This window comes from Scatophagus argus, chromosome 18 (assembly GCF_020382885.2).
Source record: "Scatophagus argus isolate fScaArg1 chromosome 18, fScaArg1.pri, whole genome shotgun sequence".
NCBI lineage: Eukaryota > Metazoa > Chordata > Actinopteri > Scatophagidae > Scatophagus > Scatophagus argus.
The window spans coordinates 4362200-4389916 of NC_058510.1; the positions used below are offsets into that span (position 1 = coordinate 4362200).

General features: G+C 44.1%; 2 protein-coding genes across 2 annotated transcripts; one reads left to right on the top strand and one right to left on the bottom strand.

The window, feature by feature from the left end:
- Positions 1–259: 259 nt before the first annotated feature.
- Positions 260–7534, bottom strand: hgd (homogentisate 1,2-dioxygenase). The gene is made up of 14 exons (XM_046371019.1): positions 7377–7534; positions 6136–6207; positions 5961–6049; positions 5755–5860; positions 5034–5093; positions 4855–4946; positions 4701–4735; positions 4498–4577; positions 4100–4199; positions 3317–3441; positions 1440–1544; positions 1223–1349; positions 595–776; positions 260–471 (listed from the first exon to the last, which is right to left on the bottom strand). The coding sequence occupies exons 1-14, from the start codon at positions 7389–7391 to the stop codon at positions 328–330; spliced, it is 1332 nt and encodes a 443-aa protein (XP_046226975.1). The 5' UTR covers positions 7392–7534; the 3' UTR covers positions 260–327.
- A 12426-nt stretch (positions 7535–19960) lies between these two features.
- Positions 19961–27264, top strand: arxa (aristaless related homeobox a). The gene is made up of 5 exons (XM_046372032.1): positions 19961–20334; positions 20681–21242; positions 22665–22710; positions 24356–24687; positions 25354–27264. The coding sequence occupies exons 1-5, from the start codon at positions 20145–20147 to the stop codon at positions 25616–25618; spliced, it is 1395 nt and encodes a 464-aa protein (XP_046227988.1). The 5' UTR covers positions 19961–20144; the 3' UTR covers positions 25619–27264.
- The last annotated feature ends 453 nt before the right edge of the window (positions 27265–27717 follow it).

Consider the following 27717-nt stretch of genomic DNA (forward strand, 5'->3'; position numbering starts at 1 on the left):
TTTCACGATGTAAACTGTTAAAGTAAAGCAGGGGAAACATACAGAGGGCATGCATTTGAACTATACAGGTAAAAAACATATGCAGCCAAGATGACTAATTTTTATTTCTATTATCACCAACAGCAAGTTTTTGTCACACGTTTCAGTTGTGATTGTGCAACTCTGATTGTTAGTTGCTTGCATAAAAGAAAGGACTATCTCCTTTCATTTCCTTAGCGAACCCGGTTAAACAACACAAGAAAGTCTCACAAACAATGAATTCATTGTAGTTACGTTTAATGAACTGAAATTCTGATTTTTATCATTGTCAGTCAATTCTTTCTTACTCTAGTGTTTGCTGGGCTTCCAGTTGGGATTAAAGTGGCTACGAAGAGGCTCCCAGCACTGGTAGTAGCTCTTGTCAAGCCTCTGGCATGTTTGTAGACCCCACTTGGTCACTGCCATACTGAAGGATGATTCAAACATGAAAGCCTGAAGGAAAGGAAAAAGACAGAACAGCAATCATCACTCAAGCCATTGATGAATTTTATTATGTAAGACTGAAATCCTTGCTGCTGGTCTATTGATGCTACGTTCTTAGGTGACCTTTCTTACCATGGTGCCCTCAGCGACTCTCTCAGGTTTGAGCTGAGCGGTGCTGTTCTTCTCAAAGCATTCAGCGTCCGGCCCGTGTGGGGTCATCATGCTGTGGAGACTGGCCCCTCCTGGCTGAAAGCCCTCCTCTTTGGCTTCATAGTGGCCTTTGATTAGACCCATGAATTCACTCATGCAGTTGCCTAAAGCGACAAGGAGGAGGAGCTGTAACACAGCACTGTGCTGGGAGCAGTATGTTGTATGAAGAACAAGCTGTAACGCTTGGTTCCACTAGATGGCCTTAAAGATCTGTGGTGAAAACAGACAAAAGGTGCCGTGGTGGTGCCTCAGATGAAAAGATTCACACTGCAGGTGGACGGTTATCATCCACTGTCTCGACACTGGTTGGGTAAAAGGACATGTTAGCTTCTGGCTGGGTTGTTTCATTCCACAACAGACCAAAATTAGCCTCACTAGACAGAATCAAGATTCAAATCCAGCCACATCTTAACATTCAAGCTCTAAAAATTCATTGTTTCTGTCTTTTTAAGTATTCTTCTCTTCTCCTGCAAAATGCAAACAAACCACTTTAGAGTTGAAGCAAAGCGCACGCACACATGCGTGTGTGTGTGTGTTAACGGAGTCTTACGGTGGTAGTATGGAGGACGGAAGGTGTGGTCAGCCACACCCCAGCGAGGGGGGAAGATCACAAAGTCAGCAATGGCCACACCTGGTCGTGTGGATTTGGCAGTCAGCACAGTGAAGATCGATGGATCCTATGGGAGATCAAAAGTAAAACATAAGGGTTTTCTAACGAAATAGCGTTCGGTTTAATTCACTTCAAGGTTGTAAAGCAAAACTCTCACCGCATGGTCGAAGGCCACACAGTTGATAACCATGAAATTCTTCAGGTTGTATTTGTATGGTGTGTAGTTCCCATGCCAAGCCACCACATTGAAAGGAGAGAAATCCTACACACAGAGCACAGAACGATAAAGATAAGACAAGTCTACCCCAGCAACAAACACAAAAGACTTTAAACTGAGTTTTTTGCAGGGAAGAAAAAAGAATAATGAATAATGTCTTTGTAATCTTAAATTCCCACCGAAAGTACTTCTTGACATAAAGAGAAGAAACTGGTTATAATGAAAAGGGTTGATTGTGAAAGAAGGTGTACTTCTTTCATTCTTTCTTCTCTTTCATTCTCCCCTGTTCTTTGTGAAACGAGGCTCCAGGTATTATGGGGTAATTGGCTTCACAATCAAACTTTCCCAAACTTTAAGCATTTTGAAGCTCGTCGCCGCACATTCATGGGGGGAGGGAGCAGCAGTAACAGTGGGTGCAGAGATATTTCTTTATCTTGATTGTTAAAACCACAGCAATTTTATATAGTTTCTCTGTTCTGATAATGCCACTGCAAAAAAGACATTCAACAGCAGCTCTAAAATCAATATAGTTCATTACAACTCGAGCTGCCTCCTGAGTGACCTGTGTGCTCCTTACACACATGCTCACACACGCTCCCACACATGAACACCTATTACAGCCTAACAATAAAACCTCACAGGCACACGCACATACACAAACATGTGCTTAAGTAAATTCAAACACATTACATAACTAATAAACACCAAGAAAAAAAAACCTTAACCACACACAATTTACAGTAGTTATTGTACAAAAAGAACTTTGGGAAACTCAGGGCAGGTAATATCTTGAACATTCATCTGTAGTAATTCCACTACATTCGATTAAAATGAAGGGAAAAATGGAGGAGAGCAGGCACTTGCGCACACATGCACACAAAACACAAACATATTGGCCCAGTCAAGCAAATAATAAGTTAATTTGAGCAATTTCAGCGCTCTGCGGGGGAACAAAACAGCAGGACCAGAAGGGAGCAGCAGCATCTTCCGTGAGATGAGGCCTACGCCCCCCCTCCTCCAAACACCTTATTTTCTTAGTCCTGTAGCCTCACCCTCCTGGCTCCGGGAAGAGTGGACACCAGGAAAAGAGTGTTGGGTGCAGACAGCAGCCTCCACCTCTGACACCCAGCATAGAACGAGGGGGCGGGTGCACAAATAGAGGCAGCGAGAGATGGAAAAATGTTTGTTTTGCTACAAAAAAGACAGTATCTTGCCCTTGTGTGCTTTCTCCGATGAATAATAACAGTGTGGTTTGACATGGTTTCCACGGTTACAACCCCCCAACCCCCACCCCTGACAAACCTCTCCTCCCACCTCCTCCCTGTCTTAGTGAAAAAACCCTCCTATCAGACATTATGTGTCGATCCAATTATGCGCCCAACAGGACATTTCGGGAGGGGCAAGATCATTCCCTGAGTGAAATCTGGCGAAATTAATGCTTAACTTGGGAAAGGTTTTTCCTACAAAGCAAAGCTTCACAGGTACACTGTCTGTAACTCCAGATTGCCTTAACTAATTATGAGTGATTAAGACTCATAAGGGAGTCGAGGCGGAAACCCGCTGAATGGATAACAGCTTCGATATTAAATCATCAGGGATGGCAATTCAATCGGCAAGAGCAGCTAATGGATCATATGCTTCACTTGGGCAGTTTCCTGTTAGTCATTGTTGCGGTTCAGTGGTGTTTACTGAAGCAAACACGTACCTAAATAGGGTAATAGGGCAAGTATGCCATATGTGTGGGCCGCTGTCATAAAGTGCCTGTGTACGTGTCAGCACATTGACACACACAAACTGACATGTCACACAACAATCACCTGTTGGCAGGCAAAAAGCTTTCCTTGGTACTTGTTGATGACGGTGTAACCCGCGGCCGGCTTGCGATCCTCGTACCAGGCAACTGGACACAGGAAATCTCTTGGGTTGGCCAGACCATTGGCTCCTGCGAAACACACATACACACTCTCGTGTACGGCATATGCACATATAGGCTACATGCAACAATACTACAGCCACGCCAGCAGCTCTGTGAGGCTTCACTTTGAGCTAAATGCAAAGGTCAGCGTGCTAACATGCAGACAGTGACAGTGCTAACAGGCCGATGTTAAGCATGTATAATCTATATATCATGTTCACCATTGAAGTTTACTCTGTTTGAGGGTTAACATTTGCTAATTAGCTTGAAAGAAATACAGCTGAGGCTGACGGGAAGGTTCTTCCTGCTATGTGGTCACCAAGTGTTGGACAAATTGGAATTTCCACCTCATGATGGTGCTAGACCAAAAGTTAAAGGATCAAAAAAGTTGGTGCCAAATTTTATGGCAACGTATCCAGTAGTCACTGAGACATTTCATTCACAGTCCCAAATGTAAACCTCATGGTGGCGATAGAGGAAAAGTCAGGAGATCAACATGTACAAAATGTGTAATGTATAAAATTTTCATGATATTTCAATCTGGATAAAAGTGGTGGATAAAAGAGCTTCTTTAGAGACTTGCTACTGGTGTGGCTAAAAAGTATAAGAGACTTGGGGAGAAGGTAAGACCCAATAAAGAGGCTGATGTGCAGATTTCATGGAAGGATGAACATCAAACTCATACCTATGGGTCCCAGGTCAGGCAGTTCAAAATGGGCCCCGTACACCTCCAGTATATACCCTCTGGTTTCTCCGAACACATCCACACTGAAGCGCATCCCTTGCTGGACAAAACACAAGAGAATTGGTGGTGAAGGGAAATGTAGTGTTGTTCTGACTCAAATGTGACAAGTACCGCTGCTGAAGGGACTTCCACGTTCACGGACAAATGTGTTTCGTAAAACAAAAGTGGTGCAAATCCTAGTGGTCTGGCTTTCTGTAGCTTTCTTTCCACTGTAATTTAAGGTCACTTTAGAAAAGTACCAAAGTATGTCTTTCGAAATATGGTAAATGGGATGTGAGGGCACACACAATGGTAGATATCTGTGGGAAAACTGGAGACATGGGAAACATAGACCTCACCTGGATGACACAGATCTCGTTTGGCTCGACCATCATTTTCCCGAACTCTGTGGTGATCAAGATCTCACCCTGCTGGGGGACTGGAGAGACAGACAAAGAGAGGCAGAGAAAGGAAAATTTGAGGGAGAATAAGGACTGGGGATTGAGCTATCATTGTTCTTGTGATAGATGACAGAGAAAACATCTACAGCCCTTTCCCTCACCAATCAGAAAGTCTCCGTCTGAGTTGTTGAAGCACCTGGAACATGAAAAAAGAGAGACGATCGTCAAAGCACAACCAAACACTTTTGTGGCCCTTTGATATGTGAAAATGCATCTATTTGTTACATGATGGGACACATTTGCATACATACACACCTGTCAGCCATGGAGGTGTTGCAGGTGTAGATGTGGATGCCAATGCCGTTGCGGGATTTGGCATCTCCAGCACCGCAGACAGTGTGCAGACCCTGCAACATACAGATGTATAAAATCCCAGTCAGTGAAGGGAGAATTTCTAGTAGAAAAGTAACGTAAAATAAACAAGTTCAACTCACAGCCACAAAGTCCACTTTCTTGTCTGTAGATTTGGGGATGGTGAATGGCATCCATCGCAGCTGAGGGAGAGAAACCTCAGAATCAGAATCTGAACAAACCACACCCACACAGGCCTGAAGAAGCAGATCTGCTGAGTTTTTCGAGAGTTAAAGGAAGAGTTCGACACCTTGTGAAACACGCTTACGGCAAAAATGGAGCGCGGATGCAGTGCGTCACATAGGCAAGGCGACACAGAGTCCGTCTTTGTGGCGTGTGGCTTCACCGTGTGCATATTAAGTTTCGCCAAGCGATAACGCCGTTGGTTTGGAAGGGGTTAGGTTATATTAACTGGTACTGAATTAATTTACTGGATCGTTTTAACTACAGGAGTATGGGTCCACAACAATTTGATGGATTTATTTTCATGTAAAATGTATAAACACCCCTCTGATACAATAAGCTTTTTATTTCATTTACTTTCTTTCGGAAAATCAGATCATTCCCTTGTCTGCACAGTAAATTTTCTTCAGAGGTGCTGGTTGGCAGAATATCGGCTTCCCTGTTTCCCACTGAGCCAAAAGTCTGCATAAACTAAATAATAACTAAGGATGTTATCCTGTCTCAACTCTAATTACTGCTTATTTAATTGCGATTATTAAATGTTGCAGAGAAATTCAAAATGTGAAGATAATGTTTCAAGACCAAATGAGCAGGAACTCTTCATTTTGAGTCTTCTTATACCTGGTTTGGGTCAGGCTCCACTTCGTTCCAGTTCTCCGTTAGATTTCCACAGGGCAGAGGGGTAAAAGGCTTATGTTTGACAGACGGCAAGATGCGGTACAACCAGCTGCAGAGAGAAAAAGGACCAAGCAAGTCCTTATGTCTAAGTTCCATTTGGTCTTATAGCAGTGAGTGAGCTGATTTAAATGACAGAAACAGATGAATACCTCCTCTTATTGGCTGGCCGCGGGCAGGTGAAGGCAGAGCCAGAGAGCTGCTCAGCATAAAGACCGTAGGGACAGACCTGAGGACTGTTCTGCAGGGACATGAGACAGTGTGATCAGACAGGAAGTTAATAATGTGTGTTATGTGATGGAGCTGTCTATGGGCCTCCTGGGATACCTGTCCTTCAGGTAAAGATCCAGGACAGCGGGGGTCTTCAGAGGAGAATTCGTTCCCAAACCCGCTCAAGTACTGCAAGAGAAAGACAGACATTCAACACTGAAGTCAAGTTAAAGTGGAAAAAATGGGCCTGATAAAAACACATATAAACACCATGCAGCTTCATTGTAATGCAGGATAAATGTGTTCATGCTGGTTATAATTAAATGCGAAGGCTTGTCATTAAGGCTTGTCTTTTTGTTAATTGTTGTCATATTGATTCACATTAGAACTACGATAAAACAAACTGCAGTTATGCCAAATTTCCCCCCTCACAGTCATCCATTACTTTTGTGTTATTGTGTTACAGACTAATTGCAGCCCTCCAAAGCACGTTTTGGTCAGCATTTCAATTATGATAGCCTTATTACTATACCATCCTTCTATACCGGCACTGATCTCTGGCTACCATGTCTTCCCTATACTTGACCCGATGTTAAGAAATCTTGCTGAGTCATTGTTAGTCTGCAAAAAGCACACTCACAGCCACGGATCGCTTCCATATGTGCGCGTGCATGCGCCTTTGGTGCGTCTAGAGTGCGTACTTAAAAACATTACTGAGGCTTTTGAGTTTGCGCCCCATGAAGAAACGTTACGTAAAGTAGACTTTCATTCAGCTCAGACGGTTGTGTCGTTAGAAGTCATTTAGTCACGTTCACTCTTAAAACTTAAACTGAACGTTTTTGTCAACGAGCTGATATATTTCCACTTAACCCAAAGTCGTCACACTCTTTAAAGCACCAAGAAAACGACACTTTACTCTCATAACAAACGTCAGTAAAATAATGAGGGCCTACACCGAGAACCAGAACTGGTCTAAATGGTTGGAATTTTTAATGGAAACTGCAAACACACAGGACGTGTATGTTGCCCGTTGACATTAGGGTTTTTCACCTACATATCATTGTTATGTGAGGCTGTTAAAGCGTCTCAGACCACATCTGGGCAGCTGCTGAATGCAGCGCTCTGATTGGTCAAAGGCAACACCGCCTTTCAGTCAGCTGGTATGCGTCTGTTGGAGGTAATGATGCCTCCAGGTTTAACTTTGCGTATGTCTGGTGCAAACAAATAAAAAAAATAAAGTACCCTCCCCCTCCCCTCCTTTATTCTGTCTTAATTCGTTCATGCAAACGTTTGGGATGTTTAGAGAAGCGCAGTTTTTAACTGACCAAAAGTGTTGAATAAAGTAACCGCTGCCTTACCTTGAGTCCTGCCATTGTGCTGTCGGTTAAAACCTGAAGCTGTTCAAAGTGTTGTCACAAATTAACTTCCAGCTGTCCTCGCCTGACTCTTAACGCATTCTCCCCGGACAAAATCCACTGCGGGGGCGTGCATGCCGCTTTATCTGAAGCGAGAGCAAAAAAATAAGGGGGTTGGATTTATTCTCTTTCTCAATATGGGTTTAATTAGGCCTTGACAGGCTCCGTGACGCAACAGCAGGCTCCCATGTTAAGTGGGAAGGACGGGTCAGATGGACAGAAATGTGCGCAAACAAGGACCAGTGTCACTGCCAAGACAAACAAGAAGCAAGACCACTTTGAAAAGCTCTGAGTGCAACAGACAGGTAACAGACAGGTAACAGACAGGACGACATATCTAATACAGTTAATGAGGGAAGGACAGACGGTCACAAAGTGTAACCCTGACATGACCTTTTAGCCTAATATTGATATTAAAATTGATAACGGAAGAAATAAAGATCACAGAAGTAATATAAACATTATATATGCTTACATTAAGAACTGGAAATATTAAAGGTTACATGTAGGCTATAACAAAGCAGCAGAATAAAAATAAGCAGCTTGTACATTATGGTGCAACAGACACAGATTAAGTCTGTTAGTGACTTTCCACATGCTCAAACTGTGCTGACCTCATATGAGACTGCTTGTGTAAACAGTGGTGTCATGCATGTCCTCACGTCCTGCTAATCAAACATCTAGACAAAAGCCCTGTGTGGTAGAGTCTAAAGTCAAGGCCCCCAAATTTTCTGGATATGAATCTTTAATCTGATGTCCAGCGGTAGACAACTCAGATCCTTTATTTAAGCACAAGTAGCAATGCCACACTCTGAAAATGCACCACTGCTCGTAGTATTCACTAGTACTCACTTTGCAGTAAAATGTTCCCTCTCAGTGTTACTACTATATCTGATGGTTTTGGATTGATATTTTTGTTTTGTTTGTGGCGTCGCTGTTCTGTGAGAACAACGTACCCATAAAAGACTTCATGAGGTCAGAAAACAGTCCAGTTTACAGCTTTGTGATGACATATTTTCCTGCTAAGAGTATTTTTAAATAGCTTGTTCACAGTAAGAAGTGGGGGAATTGTCTCAAGACATAAAGAAACACTTAAGTCCTTAGTTTATCATAAATATTCAAAAGCAAAATCACCACATTTGGAGATACTTTGCCAGACAGGAAGGGTATGAAAAGATACAACATGAAAAGTAAATAAAGGATTCAGTGGAGAAGTATAAATTTGTGTGAAATTTAAATACTCAAGCAAAATACCTCAAATCTGTACTTAAGTACAGTCTTGAGTAGATATGCTCAGTTACTTTCCACCATTGCTGAAGACAAGGTGAAAGTTTCCACTGCAGAGGAGGCAAACACCATCTGTCTGAATTTAGGCCTAACTCGTTCATCAAGTCGCCCTTAATGCCGTCATGCTTAACGCGTGCTGAGTAACTGCTTCATTTAAAGTGAGCTATCAGTCCCGTAAGGCCGCACAATTAACTGAATTCTCTTAAAACCCGCATAATACAAAGGACGTCCGCTTGCTGCAGCGAGCATTTCATCCTCGACATGAACGGCAGCAAAAGGCTTCCAAAAGGCCTATACGTTACTTCACACAAAATTTATTCAGTTCATTTCTTGAAATAGATGGTCAAACGAAGGGTAGCCTACCTAATGTCCCCTGTGCAGCATGTATCAAAAAGAATCAATTTCGCCTCTCTCATTCTTGCCTCGCTTCCCCTCTTGTCTATTTCGTTTCTTTTTGGGAGGCGTTGGGGAAGGGTAAATGATGGCAATTCTCATAGCGAGGCGCAAATAAACTCGCCGCGGCAGAAGTAACTGTTCTCCGGCGAGGCGTGCAGTCGGGCCCGGGCCCCCCGCTGGCAGCCAGTCAGGGTGCTGTGCCAAAGATGAGAAAGCCCAATGGCAGGAAAATATCACGTCCCAGTCTCCGGAAATTGATCTGCTCCTTGCATGGAGAAAGAAAATGAGCGATTTTAATTTCATCCCCGAGTCTGATGATAGAATTCTAGAGTATTTGGGTCCAATCCGGATGGTGCCTGTGTGTTTTAAGAGAGGCAGGAATAGCTGGAGATGGGAGAGCTGAGACTGTTGTTGCCTACTGACAGTTATATCTATGCATGCGTAAGTGGGCCATAAATGCTTTGTTATTAGATGCCTGCTGAACTCAATGGCTTGATGGTAAATGGTACACTCACCTGGCACAGTCTCTCCCCATATGCATAAACAAGCAATCTCTCTCTCTCTCTCTCTCTCCCTCACACACACACACACACACACACACACACACACATTCTGTGATGTGATGACATCTTTAGCCTTTCATAGCACATGCAAGTGCACAATAGATCATACCTACTTTTTTAACCCCTTCTTCTATACTCTCTAACACACATACATACATGCACACACACAAATATAGCACGTTATATTAGCATCCAGCCATGGAGACTGGAGTTGGTTTAGGACTGCTCCAGATCATCAAAAAGTTCGACAGAGACCCACTAAATAACCGTGATATTTAAAACATGAAATACTGATCATGTTAAAAATACAAATGTGACTAATCACTGTTGTTTTTGTATGCATTTTTGCCAAGATAAACATCTAGTGAAAATCTGATATCTGAGACAACATGTTTTCCCTTGTGGTGTTATTTAGCTGAAATGCTCCTTTAAACGCCCTGCCCACTCGCACAGGTGTTGTCAGTTATTCTGGGTGATTAGACCCCTAGCTCAGGTTGGGAATGGACAAATCTGCGCAGGGAATTATGTGAAGTCACCAAACTGCATTAATAAGAATTATAAAGGTGTAATTTGTTCTGCCCCCAATGGGCGGGAAGTGTCAATCAAACAGTCTGTTCATACCTACACAGTCCTGACAAAAGGCCTCACTGGGCAAAATAATCACCTGTGTGGGTTTACCATGGAAGCAGAGGGCCTTTTATATGACTGATATGACGATATTACATCAGTATTGAGGCTTCCAACAACATCTAAGGTTTTTCAGTACCATAAAGACAGCAGACTTTATCAGATATGGTTCACACTTCATTCAGGGATTCTCAGATGATCAAACCTTGCCTATACAGCCGTAGTGCATACTGAGTGTGCTGTGTCTACCAATTTGTGATATTTACCACATGCATACTGGTGGTTTAAAGATCAAGTGTACTTTTGATTAAATTAATCAGGCAGTGGCAAGCAGCAACAAGTAATTAGTGTGTGCTTATACATTTTCCTGCTCTTGTTTCTCAACAGTAATGAGATTCTTTTCATCCTCTCTTTGTTCGAGTGTGTGTGTGTGTGCATGAGGGGGGCATATAACAAAGAAAAACAACAATTTCTACAGTATACTGTATATATATACGTGTATAGGAAATTGAGTCTTCAACCATTCAACCATTCAGTCACTGCAAACCACATCAGCAATTTAAAAAAAAATGGTATAGTGATGTGATTTATTCAAATTCACTCCTTCTGTGTATTCTGTTGAGTTGCTGTGAATATGTACAATTTGCTCAATATGTCAAGGAAAAAAAACACACACACTGAAAGTTAACTTTGTGAAGGACATACGTGCACATGGCATCTGAATTGTCGAAACCTGGACTCGTCTTGCGTATCACTGGTGGATAACTGCTGTATTTGGATGTCACATCTAACAAGAAATGGCTTGGATTCTTGTATTTTTGTAATTACAGCCCTGTTACACACTATTGCAGCTTAATGTTAAATGACTCCTGACATGAGCTATCTAGTAACACACACTCAGACACGCACACATTTGACAGCTCCATTTAACGCTGATTAGATTTGCAAGGACATGTAGTATACCCTCTCTGTCTCTCCCTGAGTAGGTTGAGTATCTCCTGAATCCTATCTATCGCAGTAATGTTATGCAAATGGTTTAATATGAAGATAAAAGACTGTTGCAGCGTGTGGCGCTCTCCTGGTTCACAGCCTCGTGTTTCCAGGACGATAGCTCTAACGAGGAGGGCACTATTTGGGAGTCATTAAATGATGGCCTTCCTGACATTCACCCGCTCACCACCGCCGCCACCCGCCCCGCATTGGCCATTAAAGCGGCTCACACCCACACCAAGACACACACCACAGACGCCTTTTAGCGCCAGCTCCCAGTTTCTTACACATCACAGTGTCACAGAATAGAAAATTACACTCTCCTCCCACAGAGAAAATTGCTTTGGAATTGCTTGGTTATAAAGATGTGCTTTAAAGAGAGGGGGGTGCATGCAATAAAAAAGGACACACACAAACACAATTACTTAAGCACTCTAAGGACAATTCTTACAAGTTAATCAGAGGATTTACCAATTATTGATGTCAAAAGGAGTTTGTTGTGTATCTGTTTGTGGCCTGTGTTTATGTACCACAAGTGTTTGTCTTTGCATTCAAAGTATTTAGTATGCATATTTTTTTGGTATGTATGCGCATTAAGGCGGAGCGTGTACTGTACACATGAATAGCAATGTTGCTTTCTACACAGTGGATGAGCTATTAAACAAAACAAGTCATGGAAAAAACCCCCAAACTGTTGGGATGATGTAAGCAAAATGTGCCACGGCAGAGACACGAGTGGAAAACTGAGGACAACAAGGTGAAAGGTGTATCAGCGTCAAGAGGCAAGAGAGGGATGACAGAGATGAAAAGGAGAAAATACAAAGTGGAAAATAGTAGAGACGACAGAAAGGAGAGAAAACATATGAGAGGGTGCAGCAAAGGTAAGTCACAGTGGACAAGGAAGGAGATGAAGGGATGAACAACCCTGACAGGAAGTGATGCGTGCACGCGTGAACATCAGATTGTTTCAGCTTTTCCCTGTGAAGATCTCCTGTGTCGCTTGCTTGAAAAAAAAATGTCCAAACTATTTTCAATGTACAATATCAAAGCTGACATCAACAGTCTAAATGAATGAAAAGGGACTAATGATCCACAGCAGCCTTTTCTATGAGGATATCCTCAAAAAGGACGAGGGTTGGAAGGAAAGTGAGAGTAATTATGTTAGCTGTGAATGAATATCGCAGGGACTCAGTTGCAGAGGGACAAATTACAAGCAGCAGGTATGGAATCGCTCTTTTCCACATCTCTGGCCTCCAGGATTACAGACACAAAACAAAAACGTCACAACCATTACACAATCATTGCTAATGAGCAAGCTACTCACCAGCCTGCCTGCACTGACACGCCTGCAGCAATGAGCAAGAAACAGCAGATGAGATGTTGCAGGATTTGTTCACTTCCAGTGAGGCTTCTCCATCTAATGGTTAAAGAGAACAAAATGGCACCTGTAGGAGAGAAAAAAATGTGGACAGAAAAAATGTTGAGAGCTACTGCCCTAAAAAGCAGGAACTAAATACCTGGTCAAAACAAGTTAGAACCTGAATCTGATTCAGTATCATCATACAATTGCTTCATTTTTGTGAAAACATCTCTTTTATTTTGCTCATACAGAGAGTTTAATGAAGCTGTAGCATTAGCTTTCTGATCAGCTGTGTGTACAACCAGGATACTAAACACCAAAGCAAGATTAATGATAACTGTATCATCAGCTAATTAATCATCAAAAAGGACAAAGTTTACACAAACTGACTGCTTTCGGTGGGCCTGCGCTGTTGGGCTACTTCACTTAAATAACACAGCAGCTGAAGCAGAAGTCAAAGTTTAGCCAGCTGTGAGAGACAGCCAAGGCTAGCTAAAGATAAACTATATTTACATGTTCATTTTCCCCTTTCTGATATGTGTTTGGAAAAATACACATTTTTAATTAATCATTATCTTGCTAATTCAGTTAGTGATTCCACTTCAGCCACTAAATGAGGTTATGGCTAACTCCAGTCATGAAGGAAGAAGAAATGTCAGCTAAACTCCTATTTAGCTTATTAGCGGAGTCTTACATTTTGAATCTAACATGCTGGATTACTTCATGAGATGTGATGTGATTAAAAGGATGTATTAGCTTCTGTGTAGTTACATACTCAGATGTACAGAATAATTTTATTTCTTTATTTTCAGAATACATATTGGTCATAGATGGAGAGACAGACATCTAGCAAAACATTAACAACATTATCCATTTTGAAAGATGATGTGTCGTCTTGTAAGAATAAAATTAAAAGTCAATTGTCAATATTGCATATTTTTTGTACATAAATGAGAGGATGAGGAGTCTTAGTCGGAAATGGTGATGTTAAGATTACACCAAGATTACATCATTAGTAATGTGGTAGCTAATCACATCATGCAAGCATCCAAAAACCAGTTCAAAATGACTGAGTTGTGAATATGTAGACCTATGCATGCTGCGTATCTTTGTGCCTCTGGAGCCCGTCGGCCTCTGCAGATGAGCTATGCAGCAGCATTCGGCAGTTAACATAAAATGCCCTGTGAGCAGGTAATGAGACATACTGAGTCTCAATTGTCCAGCGACAGGATATTCTGTCACACTGTCTTTGGACCTGACCCGGCAACACACCAGCACCTCATCACAAATAGAATTAGGTCCCCGGCCAGAACCAAAATGACAGTGGGTGAATGTTTTGCTGGAAGCGTAATGGCACTGGGGTGCTGGTGGTGTTTTCCTTGTAGGGGAACCAAAGGACAGGAGTGTGTATCAGTCCAAATACTTAGTGTGGTGCCAGTTATACTATTCAGCCCTCCCTCTGGAGTGTGTGGACAGGTAGTGAGAATGCCTCCTCTAAATCTGTAGCTTAGCTAGGTAGTTTTGAGGGGTGGTCTGAGATGTGAAGAGGAAAACTTGAGGTGAATGGTCTTTGGACAAGGAATGAGTGTGTTCAACATCTGAGAACAAGGAGGGTGTGTTTATATCTGTGTGGTTTTCTTGTCCAAGTGCGTGACTGATGTTATATCAATCTTGGAATGATTGCGTGTGAGTTTCAGTGTGTAGGTGCGCATGGACACATCTCTGTCTATGTGCACGTACGTGTATATGTGTGTCTGTCCCCAGCACCATCATTAGGTCGTAGGCAGTCCCAGTGTTGGGGGTGTAGCTCGGCTGCTCCTGCGGCCTCTCAGGCCAATTTAGGGGGAGAAAAGCACTTCGATCCTGGCCTGCAAGTCTGAGGGTCCCCAGCGGGAGGCAGCGCAGCCCTGCAATCTATATTGGATTTATTCCTTTCCCATCTACAGGCCCCTCACACCCCACAGAGAGGAAGTCTCAACTGCACTCTCCCTGTCCCCTAAGACAATATGTTATGGTACACACATGAGTACACATAATCGTGTAAACACACACAGGCACACACATACAGACACACACTGAGAGGTACACCTACCTAGTCTATCTTCAAGGCACACTCCTCCACAGCAAGGAAGTTATAGCAGCACACTTTCTGTCCCCGTAGGAGGTGCACCGGGGTCAAGATATACTGAGATTTGTGAGAGACAGACAGACAGACAGACAGACGAGAGAATCATCCAAGCTATTGACATAGTGAGTTATCTGAGGCTGACCATTGTTTCTCTCACGGAAAATATTGTTCAGATTTATAAAGGCCATGGTGTAAAATGCATTTTATTACATTAAAGCAAGAAAAAAAGAATTTACATAAAACTCAGACAAGGTCAGGGAGGAACGAGGTTCTTAATTTAGTCTAATCAACTGTCATTTGCATCGCGCCATTTGCGCAAGGTATTGCCACTAACTGAATAAATGGACTTCTTCAGACTCAAGGGGGGGCACTCCGGTTTTGATAAGCTGGCAACATAACTGATCTGCATATATTACTTTGATTATCTCATTACTAGGATGATTCTTGCGGAATTTTTGACACTCGCGCAATCGAATTAAAATTAAGGCACGCAATCAATAAAAGGGCAACGCGGCTGTGAAAACACACAGCACCCCAGGTTTGTATGGTCAACTAGGGATGATGATGATGTCGGTTATGATGATGATGATGATGATGATGATCTCTTCAGCTCACGAGCTCCTGGACTGCGTAGCAGGTTTACGAGAGTCTCGGGCTCTTGATTCCTGTGATCAAAGCAGTAATCAGTGGAGACAATGGGGGCCGTGAAATTGCCGCTCTCGTGTGGCTGACCTGTCCACCTGCCATGAATCCAAGAGTGGCCCGCAGGCGGCTCATGTCCCCGCGATCGATAATAGCGCTCACATCTTTCCTCCGACTCAGCCGATCTCTGGAGTGATGAAATCATGCGTAAAGACGCGCACACCTCGGATAATTTTGCAATGCAGTAGCTACAATAACCCGATACAGTGTCGGGAACAGGTACAGACCTGAGGGCCATCAATTCGCCCGAGCTCCAAGGTATGATCAGGTGTCATCTGTCACCTAAACATGAGCACTAGATTTTTGTGCTGTGGTTTGATTCTAGTTTTAAACCCCCACATTTCGTTCAAATTGTGCACGATTTTTCTTCGTGTTCTCATAGCAAGAAAAGAAAAAAAAAACTGCAATCCCACATTATGACAAGTGGCTCATTTGTTGCCACACACGTGTCTGAAGGAAGAAGATTTGGAGACTCCTTCTCTCCTCTCCTTGCAGACTCTCACTCTTTTGCACACTAACCAAAGCAAAGGCACACGTCCACGTTTTAAATTCATGATGTAAATAATTATAGGCTTGGAAATTGATTTCCTTACGACCTTCTCCAGTAAACGAGGCATCCGAACCCCTACCCTCCCTCAAAACCCACCCCAAAGAAAGCTACTTCTGTTGAAGCATTAAGTCATTAATTATTTTCCTTACATAAGGACAAATTATCGAGTCAGTCGAACGAAATTAGAACCCTTTGTTTGTGATCAGACCGCATTACCGCTGGAAATTACGGATGATGGCTGCGTGCGCGCTCGCCTTTGTTGTTTCGATCATCGCCTGTCGCTCTGAACTCGCGCTAACAAAGTCATTAAATTGACTCCCTCTCGCTCTCATTATGCGGGCTGTTAATAACCGCTAATTAACGTTGCTTACGCGCGCCTTAAAAGCCTCCCACCCCTCCCAACACATACTCTCTCTCTCACACACTCTCTCTCTCTCTTTCCCTGTCCCTCTTCTCCATCCTTCCTCCTTTTCCTCCTCGGCCTCTTAGGCAGAGCAAGTGTCCAATTATGTCAGAGCGCGAGGATGGATGGAGGACTGAGGATGGAGGATGGAGAGTCTTCGTCACCATGACCACCAGTCAGTGGATGCGTTTTAGGGGCCAATGTTTACCCGTGTTGCAAAGGGGAAACACTTTGGGGATGAGAGAAAATTGGCAGCAGAATAAGCCTAACCCACCCGGCATGCGCAAATGTAGGATACCTGTCCTCTACAGGTGGACAGGACTGTGTGTCTTTGTGTGTGTATCTCACAAATGTGTTAGTGACCGAAAATGGCATAGACGCGGGAGCAGATAGGGGGAAACGCAAATACACTCACTATGATGCATTTGGGTGGACTTTTTCATACTGTCTGTCCTCCTCATCACATTAACAGGGTCCTGCCTGTTAGAGCAGTTTGCTATCCCATCCAGGAGATGGCGCCAGCTGAATGACCTGCAAGGCAAAGTATAAACTGTTAGTCCTAAATGAGGGACTTCATGAGTATCACTTCCATGGCCTCCAGTGGAGAAGACGTGGTGTGGGCTGAAAGGGAACAGAGAAAACCGGTAAAATGCATTTACTCATAGGATGCTATCAATACAGAAACGAACCATCTGACCCTAACACGTTTAAAACATATGAACAATGTGTATGGCACCGGAAAGCCAGAAAGACCTGTGGGCTCCTGTGCACAGTGGCCCAGCAGCGTTAAACCAACAGAAAGCGTGCAACCTGGTGTTTCCCCGTGGATATCATCAAGTTAGGATGTTATGCAAATAGAGGGGGGAGGCGGCGGAGGTGGTGCTGAAACAGAAGGCGGCCTCTCTCCGCCATCTCTTCACCTGCACGTCAAATAGACGGAAAATTGAAAATGTGAAAATTGCGCTCTGACTATTCCGTCCCCCTCTAATGTATGCGCGTAATTAGTGCATTTAAACAAAGCGCGGATGTCCTGCTGGCTGAAATGGCGGCTGACATCTCTTTTTCCACAGGGTTAATAACAGTGTGCGGATAAATGAATCAAATTGTGGCCCCCAAATTACAGAGCGACTCTAAATACCCGTCTGTATTACGCACGTCTGTTTGTGACCGCGCAGGAAAAGGCATAACATTTTATATTGTTATTACACTCATTACATTGATTTGCGTGCAAATAAACAAGCACGGAACTTTGTGACACCACAAAAAGTTGCGGATGGATCGAGTCTGACACTATCCGTGTGGAGTCAGCGTGCATCTGCTTATAATACCATTAGAGCGCTGCGTGCTTGTGTGTGCAGGGGAAAACAAAATGGCACACTGACTTTGTGTTGGCCGATCACATCACACAGAGGAGATGTGCAACATACAAAAAAAGGTCAGAAAAGTATTGTTGTGCTGTTCCCTGCAGATTCGTTCCATAGCATATGGTTAAATTTATGCGAGGCTGTTGAATAAAACAATAGTTGAGGACTGAGGTAGTTGGCTTTACCTCCACTAAATCTACTAAAGCGGCCTGCGCCTTAACTAAGCAGATCAATGGCGCTCTTATTCCAGTTGCAAACACAAAAAGGTTAGAAAACCATCGCGTAAAAATAGATTTAAAAAAAACCAAACACTTGTGCAATTTTCTGGACATACGTTTTATTGTTATTTTTTCGTTTGCTGAGATGCTCCATACCCGGGAAGGTACATAACGGAGAAGGGGGGTGTGGGGAGAGAGAAAGAGAGAGAAAGAGGAGAGAGTAAATTGCAGCTTGCTGAAGTTTTTGGATTGAATTCTGAAAATGATCCTTTTAACAGTGATGGGCTCTGAGGCGAGGATAAGGGTCATGCCATTCACAGCGGGTTAAATAGACTTTCATTTAAAATTACATTCTCGATCCATCTCTCCATCTCTCCCCCTCTCCACGGCGGAGTCCCTGCGTGCCATCCCGGCTCCCCGTGCGGCGTCTCATCACCGACGCGCCACCCTCACTTTTGAAGTCAGTGCACAACTCCAGCAGAGAGCAGGCAATTGGAAGGATATGGAGGGAGGGAGGGAGGGAGGGAGAGAGGGGGGAGAGAGAGAGAGAGAGAGAGAGAGCAATAGATAGATAGATAGATAGATGCTGCAAACCGAAACAGTTTGGGGCAAAATTCAGGCCTCAATGTTGATATTTCTATTTCTATGTGACTCCGACTCTGTCATGGCTCTCGCAGGTGCGGTCTGAGGTTGAACCTAAACTCCGTGCCAGATTTTGTTTTCTTTGGCACAAGGATTCAGGAGAAGAGTTTGTATATGGGCTCCAAAAAAAAAAAAAAAAAAGAAAAAGCTAATCATGTAAGCTGACGGTGATGAGAAGTAATTAAGACTACCCAAAAACAATCATAAAAAACCCCACAGGCTTACTACCTGCTTAATTAATTATTAATTAATATGTGTAACCCATTTCATATGCTCTATTACTATTATTATTAATATTAGTAGTCGTAGTATTAAATTTTAAGAAATAAATAATATATCATAAGAAGCCTTGATTTCTGGCACCGCAAATAACTGCAGTATTTACATTTACACATTTTACATTTCTAACTGTTAATACTAAACGACGACTACTATTGAACTGAGGCCTTTTTCCACAGCAGACGTTTTCACGCAGGTGTCACCAACATCAACACCTCAGTTTTCTAACCCGTAAGTCATGATAGCGTGACAGTGGACCCGCGAGCCCAGGAAAAGCAGGGAAATGGGATTCAGTTATTCGTATTTATTCTTATTATTATCACAGATGTGCGGCTTTGACACGCCAAAATGTCTAAAAAGTGGTTTGCAGTGTGTGTTGTGCTGATTATTGAATTTGCATCCTGCCGTTTGGCTCCATTGCTGCACTTAATTAATATTATAAAACACACCTGTGAGGAGGCCTGAAAGTCTGCCAAAAAGAAAAAAAAATCACTGCATTATCAAATCATTTCGCCGGAGTGCTGGTGAACTGTTGCCGGCCCCTGCAGAGGATTTCTAAAATATTTTTAACGTTACACAAACGGAAATAAAGTGAAATCTGACGAGTGAGAAACAACAAAAAAAGAAAAGAAAGAGCTTTGCTTTTGCAACTTCAGCAGGCGAGTTCGTTCCGCGAAGGCAAACTAACTCCATGTCAGGTTTTGGTGCCTTTCCCTCAAATTAACTTTAAACGAAAAATATATAAAGCAGCTCCGCGCTGTCTCTCTCCCTACATACACACGTACGAGCCAATCAGGTGAGATAACATCTTCCACGTCTGCTGAGCGCAGAAGCGGCGAGCAAGACCGGAGCGCAGCGCGACGCAGTCAGACCGCCGCCTGACAGTAGCTGAGAGAGAGAGAGAGAGACAGATAGACAGAAAGAAGAAGGAGAGAGGGGGGGAGACAGACAGAGAGAGAGAGAGAGAGAGAGGGAGGGAGAGAGAGAGGGAAGACAGAGAGAGAGAGAGAGAGGAGGTCCCGGTTCAAACAGACACACCGGCCTGTGAGGAAAGAAGAGGAGGAGGAGGAGGAAGAAGCAGAAGAAGAAGAAGAAGAGAGCGCCGGACCCAGCGAGAGAGAGAAAGAGTGAGTGAGTGAGTGAGAGGGTGAGAGTGGGAGACTGACAGGCGGTACCGAAACGAGACGAACCGAAGCGTCGACATGAGCGGTCAGTTTGAGGAAGATATCCACGACCGGGGCGAGAGGAAGAGCAGTAAATCCCCCACGCTGCTCTCCTCTTACTGCATAGACAGCATTCTGGGCCGCCGGAGTCCCTGTAAGGTCAGGCTGATAGGGGCGCAAAGTTTGACGGCTCTGCCCGGCAGAGGGGAGCTCGACAAGACGGCTGACAGTAAGTTTCACCGGAGCTTAAATTAAAAGCAGAGAAACATGTTGGTTATTTGAAGGTATTCTGGGGGGTAAACGTGTAGCACGCGAGTCAGTTTTGGGCTAAAAGTGTGTGCTTAGTGCGTCAAGAAGAGCTGCTTTTCACGCAGCTCACAAGTCAACACAGTCAGCAGCCTAATCTCGATGTTTTCATCAGATTCTGGGTAACAAACAGACTAAACAGCTGATGAAAAGACTTAAAGAACTACTTACACGCTTACTCGAGTGTTAAACTTTCATTTCAGGATTCTTCTCTTTGCTGGCGTTTTGTTATTCGTTATTTTGACATTTTTGACACGCTTCCTTTTCAGGGCAAACGAAAGACTCCCTTTCTCTGAGCGCTGACATGCACCTGCCGCCCAAACTGCGCCGGCTGTACGGACCCGGGGGGAAGTACCTCCACGACCACGCAGAGACGCTGGACAGGGAGCGGATCCTCCTGGAGCAAACCAGCGACAGCCTCAAAATCAGCCAGGCGCCGCAGGTGAGCATCAGCCGCAGCAAGTCCTACCGGGAGAACGCGTCACTGAGCCGGGGAGAGGGCGACCAGAGCCCCGGGGAGGGCTCGGAGGACGGCAGCCTCGGGCTGGTAGACCTCGGCCCGCTGAAGTTCGAGGAGGACGCGGGGAAGGAGGAGAGCTGCGGGGACACGACCGCTCTGTCCCCGAAGGACGAGGAGAGGGAGAGCTTGAACGCCGGGGATGGGGACGTAAGGGACGGAGAGGACAGCGTGTGTCTGTCGGCGGGCAGTGACTCGGAGGAGGGGATGCTGAAACGGAAGCAGAGAAGATACAGGACTACGTTCACTAGTTACCAGCTGGAGGAGCTGGAAAGAGCTTTCCAGAAGACGCACTACCCCGACGTGTTCACCAGGTAAGAACCGCTTCAACTCATAACGTCTTTATGTTATTTCAAGTCTGGAAAACATCGCGCTAAAATTATCAGATTGTGTCTACTTTTAAATTATTATTATCGTTGTTGTTTTTGTTTTATTATTAGTGTCCTGCGCGTTTAAAAAAAAATCCCAAAAAGTAGGCCTAACAATTTTTATTTACACGCATCTAAAAGTCTATAATTACACCAGCCTATAATAATTGTGTCCTATAAATTATCTAATTATTATTAATATTATTATAATTATTATAACAGACAAATATGTTTGAAAGAATCCACAAAGAGCTTATAAAGTCACAAAACACGGAAAGTGTTCTTTCTGCAGATGAGAATTAATCAAATTTATTTATTTATTGAAATAAACACTTCCCGACCACATAATTTTATTTTTTCCACACAGTCCCAGTAATTCCATGATTCCAGTTTAAGCGGACCCTGCGCGCACCGCCCCGACGCCAAACCCGTGCCTCGCATTAATGAGCACAATAGGCCTGGAGGTGCTAACGATGGGCACGTTTTGTTACCTGATTTAACTCGTGTTGACGACAGGGGTGTCACACCTCAGGAGGAATAATTAAATAACAGCCCGCTGCTGCTGAGGTTACCTGCTGGATGTGATGGTACAGAAAAAACGTGGGGCCTAACCTGAAGCCCGGGGGCTGGTGTGCTCACATACTGAACTACACAGCTTCACTGTGTGAATTTTCTGAGGGTTTACATTAGTGTTACTTTTAATTGCAGGACCTAAAAGCAAAATCAACTCACGTTATAAATAAAATCTCAGACTTGGGGCTATTTTCTACCCAATTAATATTCTGACAATTGATACATCCGCATTTCGTGTTGAAATGGAAGCTTTTCTGGCACTCCAAGACACAAGAACCTCCATTTTCTTTATTTTTCTTACCACTCAGATTATTCATATTTTCTAATCGATTTACTTTAAGGCGACTTGTAGGTCTAATTTACACTGCGAGCCCATCTTGCAGCTGAAGGGAGCGTCAATTGCTTTGTGGCAGGCTAGTTTAGATGTCATTATTTCAACCATTATGTTGTTACAGTGACAGGCCTGTGCTTGGGAAAATCTAACAATCACTAGGCCTATTTCTATCCATCCGTGACAGGGGAAAATAGAATATGGCTATGGCGTCTTTCTGCAACTCTTGCCAGGGAGGAGAAGAAAAAAAATCAAGCCTATTTTCGTCGTCTATTGTTGACAGTGAACAACAGGAGGGGACAAAACAGCAATTCTGCGTTGCTTCCAAACGGTGGCCTGTAACCTTGAATCTTTTCTTTCCGTCCCTCTGCGTTTTCTCCCTTCCTCTTTCCCTCTTTTTGTAAAAAAAAATTATATATATATATATATATATTCTTTTTCTTTGTTTGCTTTTTTCTCTCCAGAGAAGAGCTCGCAATGCGTCTGGATCTCACCGAGGCCCGTGTTCAAGTAAGTGGCTCACTTTATCTCAAAAAGAGGAGCCTGTGAGAGCAGATCTCCCTCTAATGTTTTATGTCCTTCATAAAATGTCCCTGATGCACGGTGCTGGATAATAACCGGTGATATGCGTCACTGATTGAAGACCAACGATTACGGGCCAATTTGAGGCGGTAATTTATTACAGTAAAAAATGTGTTAAATGGCCCTAGTCGCTGCGCGGGGAAGGTCTTTCCTGTTATTGAATGTTATTACACGCGAAATGGGGACGTTTTAGTGGCAATTAAGCCGACGCTGGCGGTTCATAAAAAGCTCACTTAGTGCAGGAGCAAACATTGTCCATATTCCTGGAATGAGATGGTGTTTGAATTCCCATCAGAGGGAACAGGGAGGCCGGGATGTGTGTGTGTGTGTGTGTGTGTGTGAGAGAGAGAGAGAGAGAAAGAGGGGGGAGCTGGAGGGAGAGACAGAGGGGAGGGATAATGCTATTTGATTTCCCATTATGTGATTGCAATAGACCTGCATTGATCCGATGCTTTGCACTTGGGAGCGAATGAGAGACCATTAAAGGTGTTTGTCCCCCACCCCCCCCCCCCCCCCGCCTCCCCCTACCCTCTCCCCCCCACACTCATCCCACTCTCTCTCTCTCCATCCCTCCCCCCGGCTCTCCCTCTTTTTGCCTCGCACTCAAAGCGTGGCTTGCATGTCGAAAGCCCGGGCTAATAACCAGAGAGACAGTTCAAACACGGTGGAAGCTCCGGGAGGTTATGGCCGACGGTAAAACAACAGATGTCTCTTTAGGGGCCGTAGGTGAACAAATCACTTAACGGGCGCCATCAGGAGGTGATAAAAACTCATAAATTCCCGAGGGGCTGTGTAATGCTAAACAGCCCTCTGGGAATAATGTGTGTGTGTGTGTGTGTGTGTGTGTGTGTGTAGTCCCTGTCGCTCAAGCTCGCTCGTTCAATCACTTTGCTCGTGTTGACATTTTGCTCATTGTGAGAGCCCCGTGCTTCTGCAAGTGCAAACTGGGCAACAGGGGATGCGTGGGAAAGTTAAATAGTCTCCTGGATGGAAGTCACTTGTTCTGCTTGTTCTCTCGAGAATTTAATTTAAAGCGCATTAATTGTTATTGGAGCCAGTTCAGCGGTAATTTTCTGGATCTTTTGTTAACACCGCTCTTAATTATCTCTCCCCACCCTGAAGCTCGTCTACAGGGACTGAGAGAGAGGGTGTGTGTGTGTGTGTGTGTGAGGGGGGTGTTTAATTGGACAGAAAGTAGATTTAAGGGACCGTGAGCGGCGGGGTTTACCTTGCATGTAATTACCGCTGACTTTCCGCCTGTTGGCCACCACCTGAACTAGACAACTATTAGACTACACTGACACAACTTTGAACAGAGCCAAGGCCCGTTAACGACAGTGAAACACTGCTGTAATGTAAGCAGGACAGGGAGGTCTGCTTTTAGTTATTCAGAGACCAGAAAGTTCTCTTCATTTCTATACTGATTCAGCTGTCTTTAACATGCAGCCATGCTTCATATCAGCCCGACTGTGATTTATTTCGTTTGATCTTCCTTGTAACTTGAAGAAAACAAAATAATATTGCCACAACTGCTCCCATTAATCTCCACGCCATCACTTCTGTCCGCCCTCAGGTGTGGTTTCAGAACCGCAGGGCCAAGTGGAGGAAGCGAGAGAAGGCCGGGGTGCAGACCCACCCTTCAGGCCTGCCGTTCCCAGGGCCCCTGGCAGCCGGCCACCCCCTCAGTCACTACCTGGAGGGGGGGCCCTTCCCTCATCACCCCCACCCGGCTCTCGAGTCTGCCTGGACAGCCGCTGCAGCTGCAGCCGCTGCCTTCCCGGGCCTGGCCCCACCACCTCACAACGGCTCCGCTCCACCACTGGCCACCCCGCTCGGCCTGGGCACTTTCCTGGGCACTGCTGCCATGTTTCGCCACCCTGCCTTCATTGGACCCACTTTCGGCAGGTAAGTCTTTGTTCTTTCAACTTAATCACACCAGGACCGCCCAACCTCTGCACCTACGGGACTCCACGTGAATCCCTGTTTTTCACAGTAAATCACTACAATTTTGCAGTCAAGCACATGCAAGGAAAAATGCACAGCAGCAACGGAGCTTATTATAAACCCCCAACACGTCATGCAACACATCCTCAGGCACACTGCATTTCTGTTTATCTCAGTGTCTGATTATAAATATGTTATACTGTTAACCGTTCACAGTGGTGTGTAATCACCCTGTCAGATGCTTTAATAAATTAACCAAACGTGTGATCCCGCCAGACAAGCTGTGAGGAGGGGGTGACACACTGCACACTCCATATGCCACAATTAGCTCTATCATACAGCATTATTAACCTCTTCATCTCCGTGCAAGCGACAGATGACGATCTGTTTAGGACTATTTAGAACTGAACATCTAACTGGAATTACAACACACGTGGACAGTGAGGATGAGAACGGGTGGTGGGTTTCCTCTCACAGTCAGCGCCTTGAAGCAACGTGTTCTCTAATGCAGGCGTAAAGTTTTAGTTTGAAAAGGAAGACGTCTGCGTTAATTTGCAGTGAATCATTTCAGCCTGATGCTGGGCGTCTGTTGATGTTGTCCACCGTCAAACTTCTCTCTTCTTTCAGGCTCTTCTCCAGTATGGGTCCCCTGACTAGTGCTTCTACCGCTGCAGCTCTCCTGCGTCAGCCCGCACCTCCTGTAGAGAACCCCTCCCACGCGGGCCCCGTCCTCCCCGACCCGTCCTCTTCCTCCTCCTCCTCCTCCTCTTCCTCGGCGGACCGCAGGGCCTCCAGCATCGCCGCGCTGCGCCTCAAGGCCAAGGAACACTCGGCTCAGCTCACCCAGCTTAACATCCTGCCAGCCGGAGCCGCAGGGAAGGAGGTGTGCTGAACACTCAACACCAGCTGTAGGCCTTCACCCCCATCCCGGGCTTACGTCCTATTCCATGACACCCCACCCACCTCGCCCTCCAAAATCCCATTCATACCTCTGGAGGCCGACGTCTGATGTCTCCTCGTTCAACCATCCCTGTTACCTCATGCTACCCCCAACAAAATAGCACGACCAAATTCTAAAGAGCCCTGGCTAAAAAAAAAAAAGAAAAGGAAAAAAAAAAGAAGTGTGTGTGTGTGCTTGTGTGTCTGGTAATTACAGCCGCTTTAACCTTGTTACACACACCTCAATGACAGTTGAGTAACTAAACAATTTTTTTTCATTATTTCAAAACAGTTGAAATTTTTTTTCAAATATTTCTTCTTTTATTCTTACTGACATTAAATAATTTGAGGTAATTCATTTCTCATTTGATGCCACTTTATACTACTTCACTACTACATTTCAGATAGAAATATCCAGTGCTTTTAATTGTCAGTTATTAGATATTTTGGGTTTTACATACAAAATTACAAACAAAACAGAATAATTAACAGTGTGTTATTAACAGTAAGAAACTGCTTACACATCAACGCAGCAGTTAGAATAATTCTAATATTTTTTCCTGTATGAAGTTTTTTTACTTTTAATACTTTAAGTACATTTTTCCTTCTATTTTTCAGCACTTTAACTTAAGTAATATTTAACTATGTTTACTGGTAACACACACACACACACACACACACACAGAATGCTGAAGAACCACAGGGGAACCCCAGACTTTTAGAACGGATTCTTGTGCCAAATGTGGACAACTCGACTGTATGCATTGATGTGGGCTGAGCCAGTCTGCGTCTTTAATGAAGGCGAGTTGGAGGACCCCATCGCCCCCCTCTCCCCTCCCCTCCGCCCCCCAGAACCAAAGGAAAACTGTCCATAGTCCTTCCCTTCTCTGCAAGCCTGACTTGTCTCACTGCTCGCTTGTCCACCAGTCACACTCAGCACCAAACACTCCACACTGATTTTCAAAACCTCTGAATCAAACTGGAGTTATGTGAGGTCGTTTGAGCGCCACATTTCTGTAAATCTGCTGCAATCCGAAGACCCCCTCTGCCCCTCCTCCTCCTCCTCCTCTTTATTATCATCACAGCAGTGGCATTTCCGCTGAGTCTGACTCCAGGACATGCGAGCAAAGCTGAGATCTGAGATGTGTCTCTAATGACCTGACTGTGTGAAAGAAAGAAAACTGTACATATTGTGTAAAAAGAGGGGAAAAAAGTACCACAAAAAAAGGATGATTTCCAAAACAAGGTCGTGTATATTTCAGGAGACCGAGTTTTGATAATTTGCACTCGGTGTAGTGTTTAATGAATGTCGCCCTGTGTAGAATTTCACCTGTGTTTATGAATTATTAGATTTTTAGATAATTATTTATGTCAAAACCTTTTCCCTGAGGAACTGAGTGAAGAAACGTTTTTTTTTCTTAAGTGATTGTAAGTTTCCTGGTTTAAATATGCTAATTTGAATAAATTACGTTGGTAAAATGAGTTATCTTTTATTATTTCAAATTCCTTTAGGACTGACATAGGCCTAAACCAGGAAAAAATAAACAATGTGAAATAGAATATTATAGAACTATTAATAAAAGTTGTTATGAAGGAAAACAAAATATGTGGTTTCTGTCTTTACACTGAAGAATTTTGCAAAAGTATTTCTAATTGGACTTAAGAAACAGTCTTCCTGGGATGTGAAATAAATAAGTTCAGTAACAGGTTGCCTAATGAGGAGGATAAAAACATTTTTCAGACGAGGAATTTGGCGCTGTGGTTTGCGGAGGCGCGCGGCTCCACCTCAATAAGAGGGAAATGTGTAATCCAGCGCGCTGCGTGCGTCTGTCCTCTTCAGCGCAGTTGACAAAATACTGACCATATATTCATGAGCCTAATCCCCAACATGTGAAACGCGCCACAAAGGCGAGGGCTTTTCAATTAGATCACCCACTTTATGTGGGGGGCCCCGTCACAAAACTTCCTTTAAAACCCTTTAAAGGCGCTAAATTGGTCTTAACATCTGTAATGCCATGTCGATGGAAGCGAGTCCCCTTTGTCATTAATGAA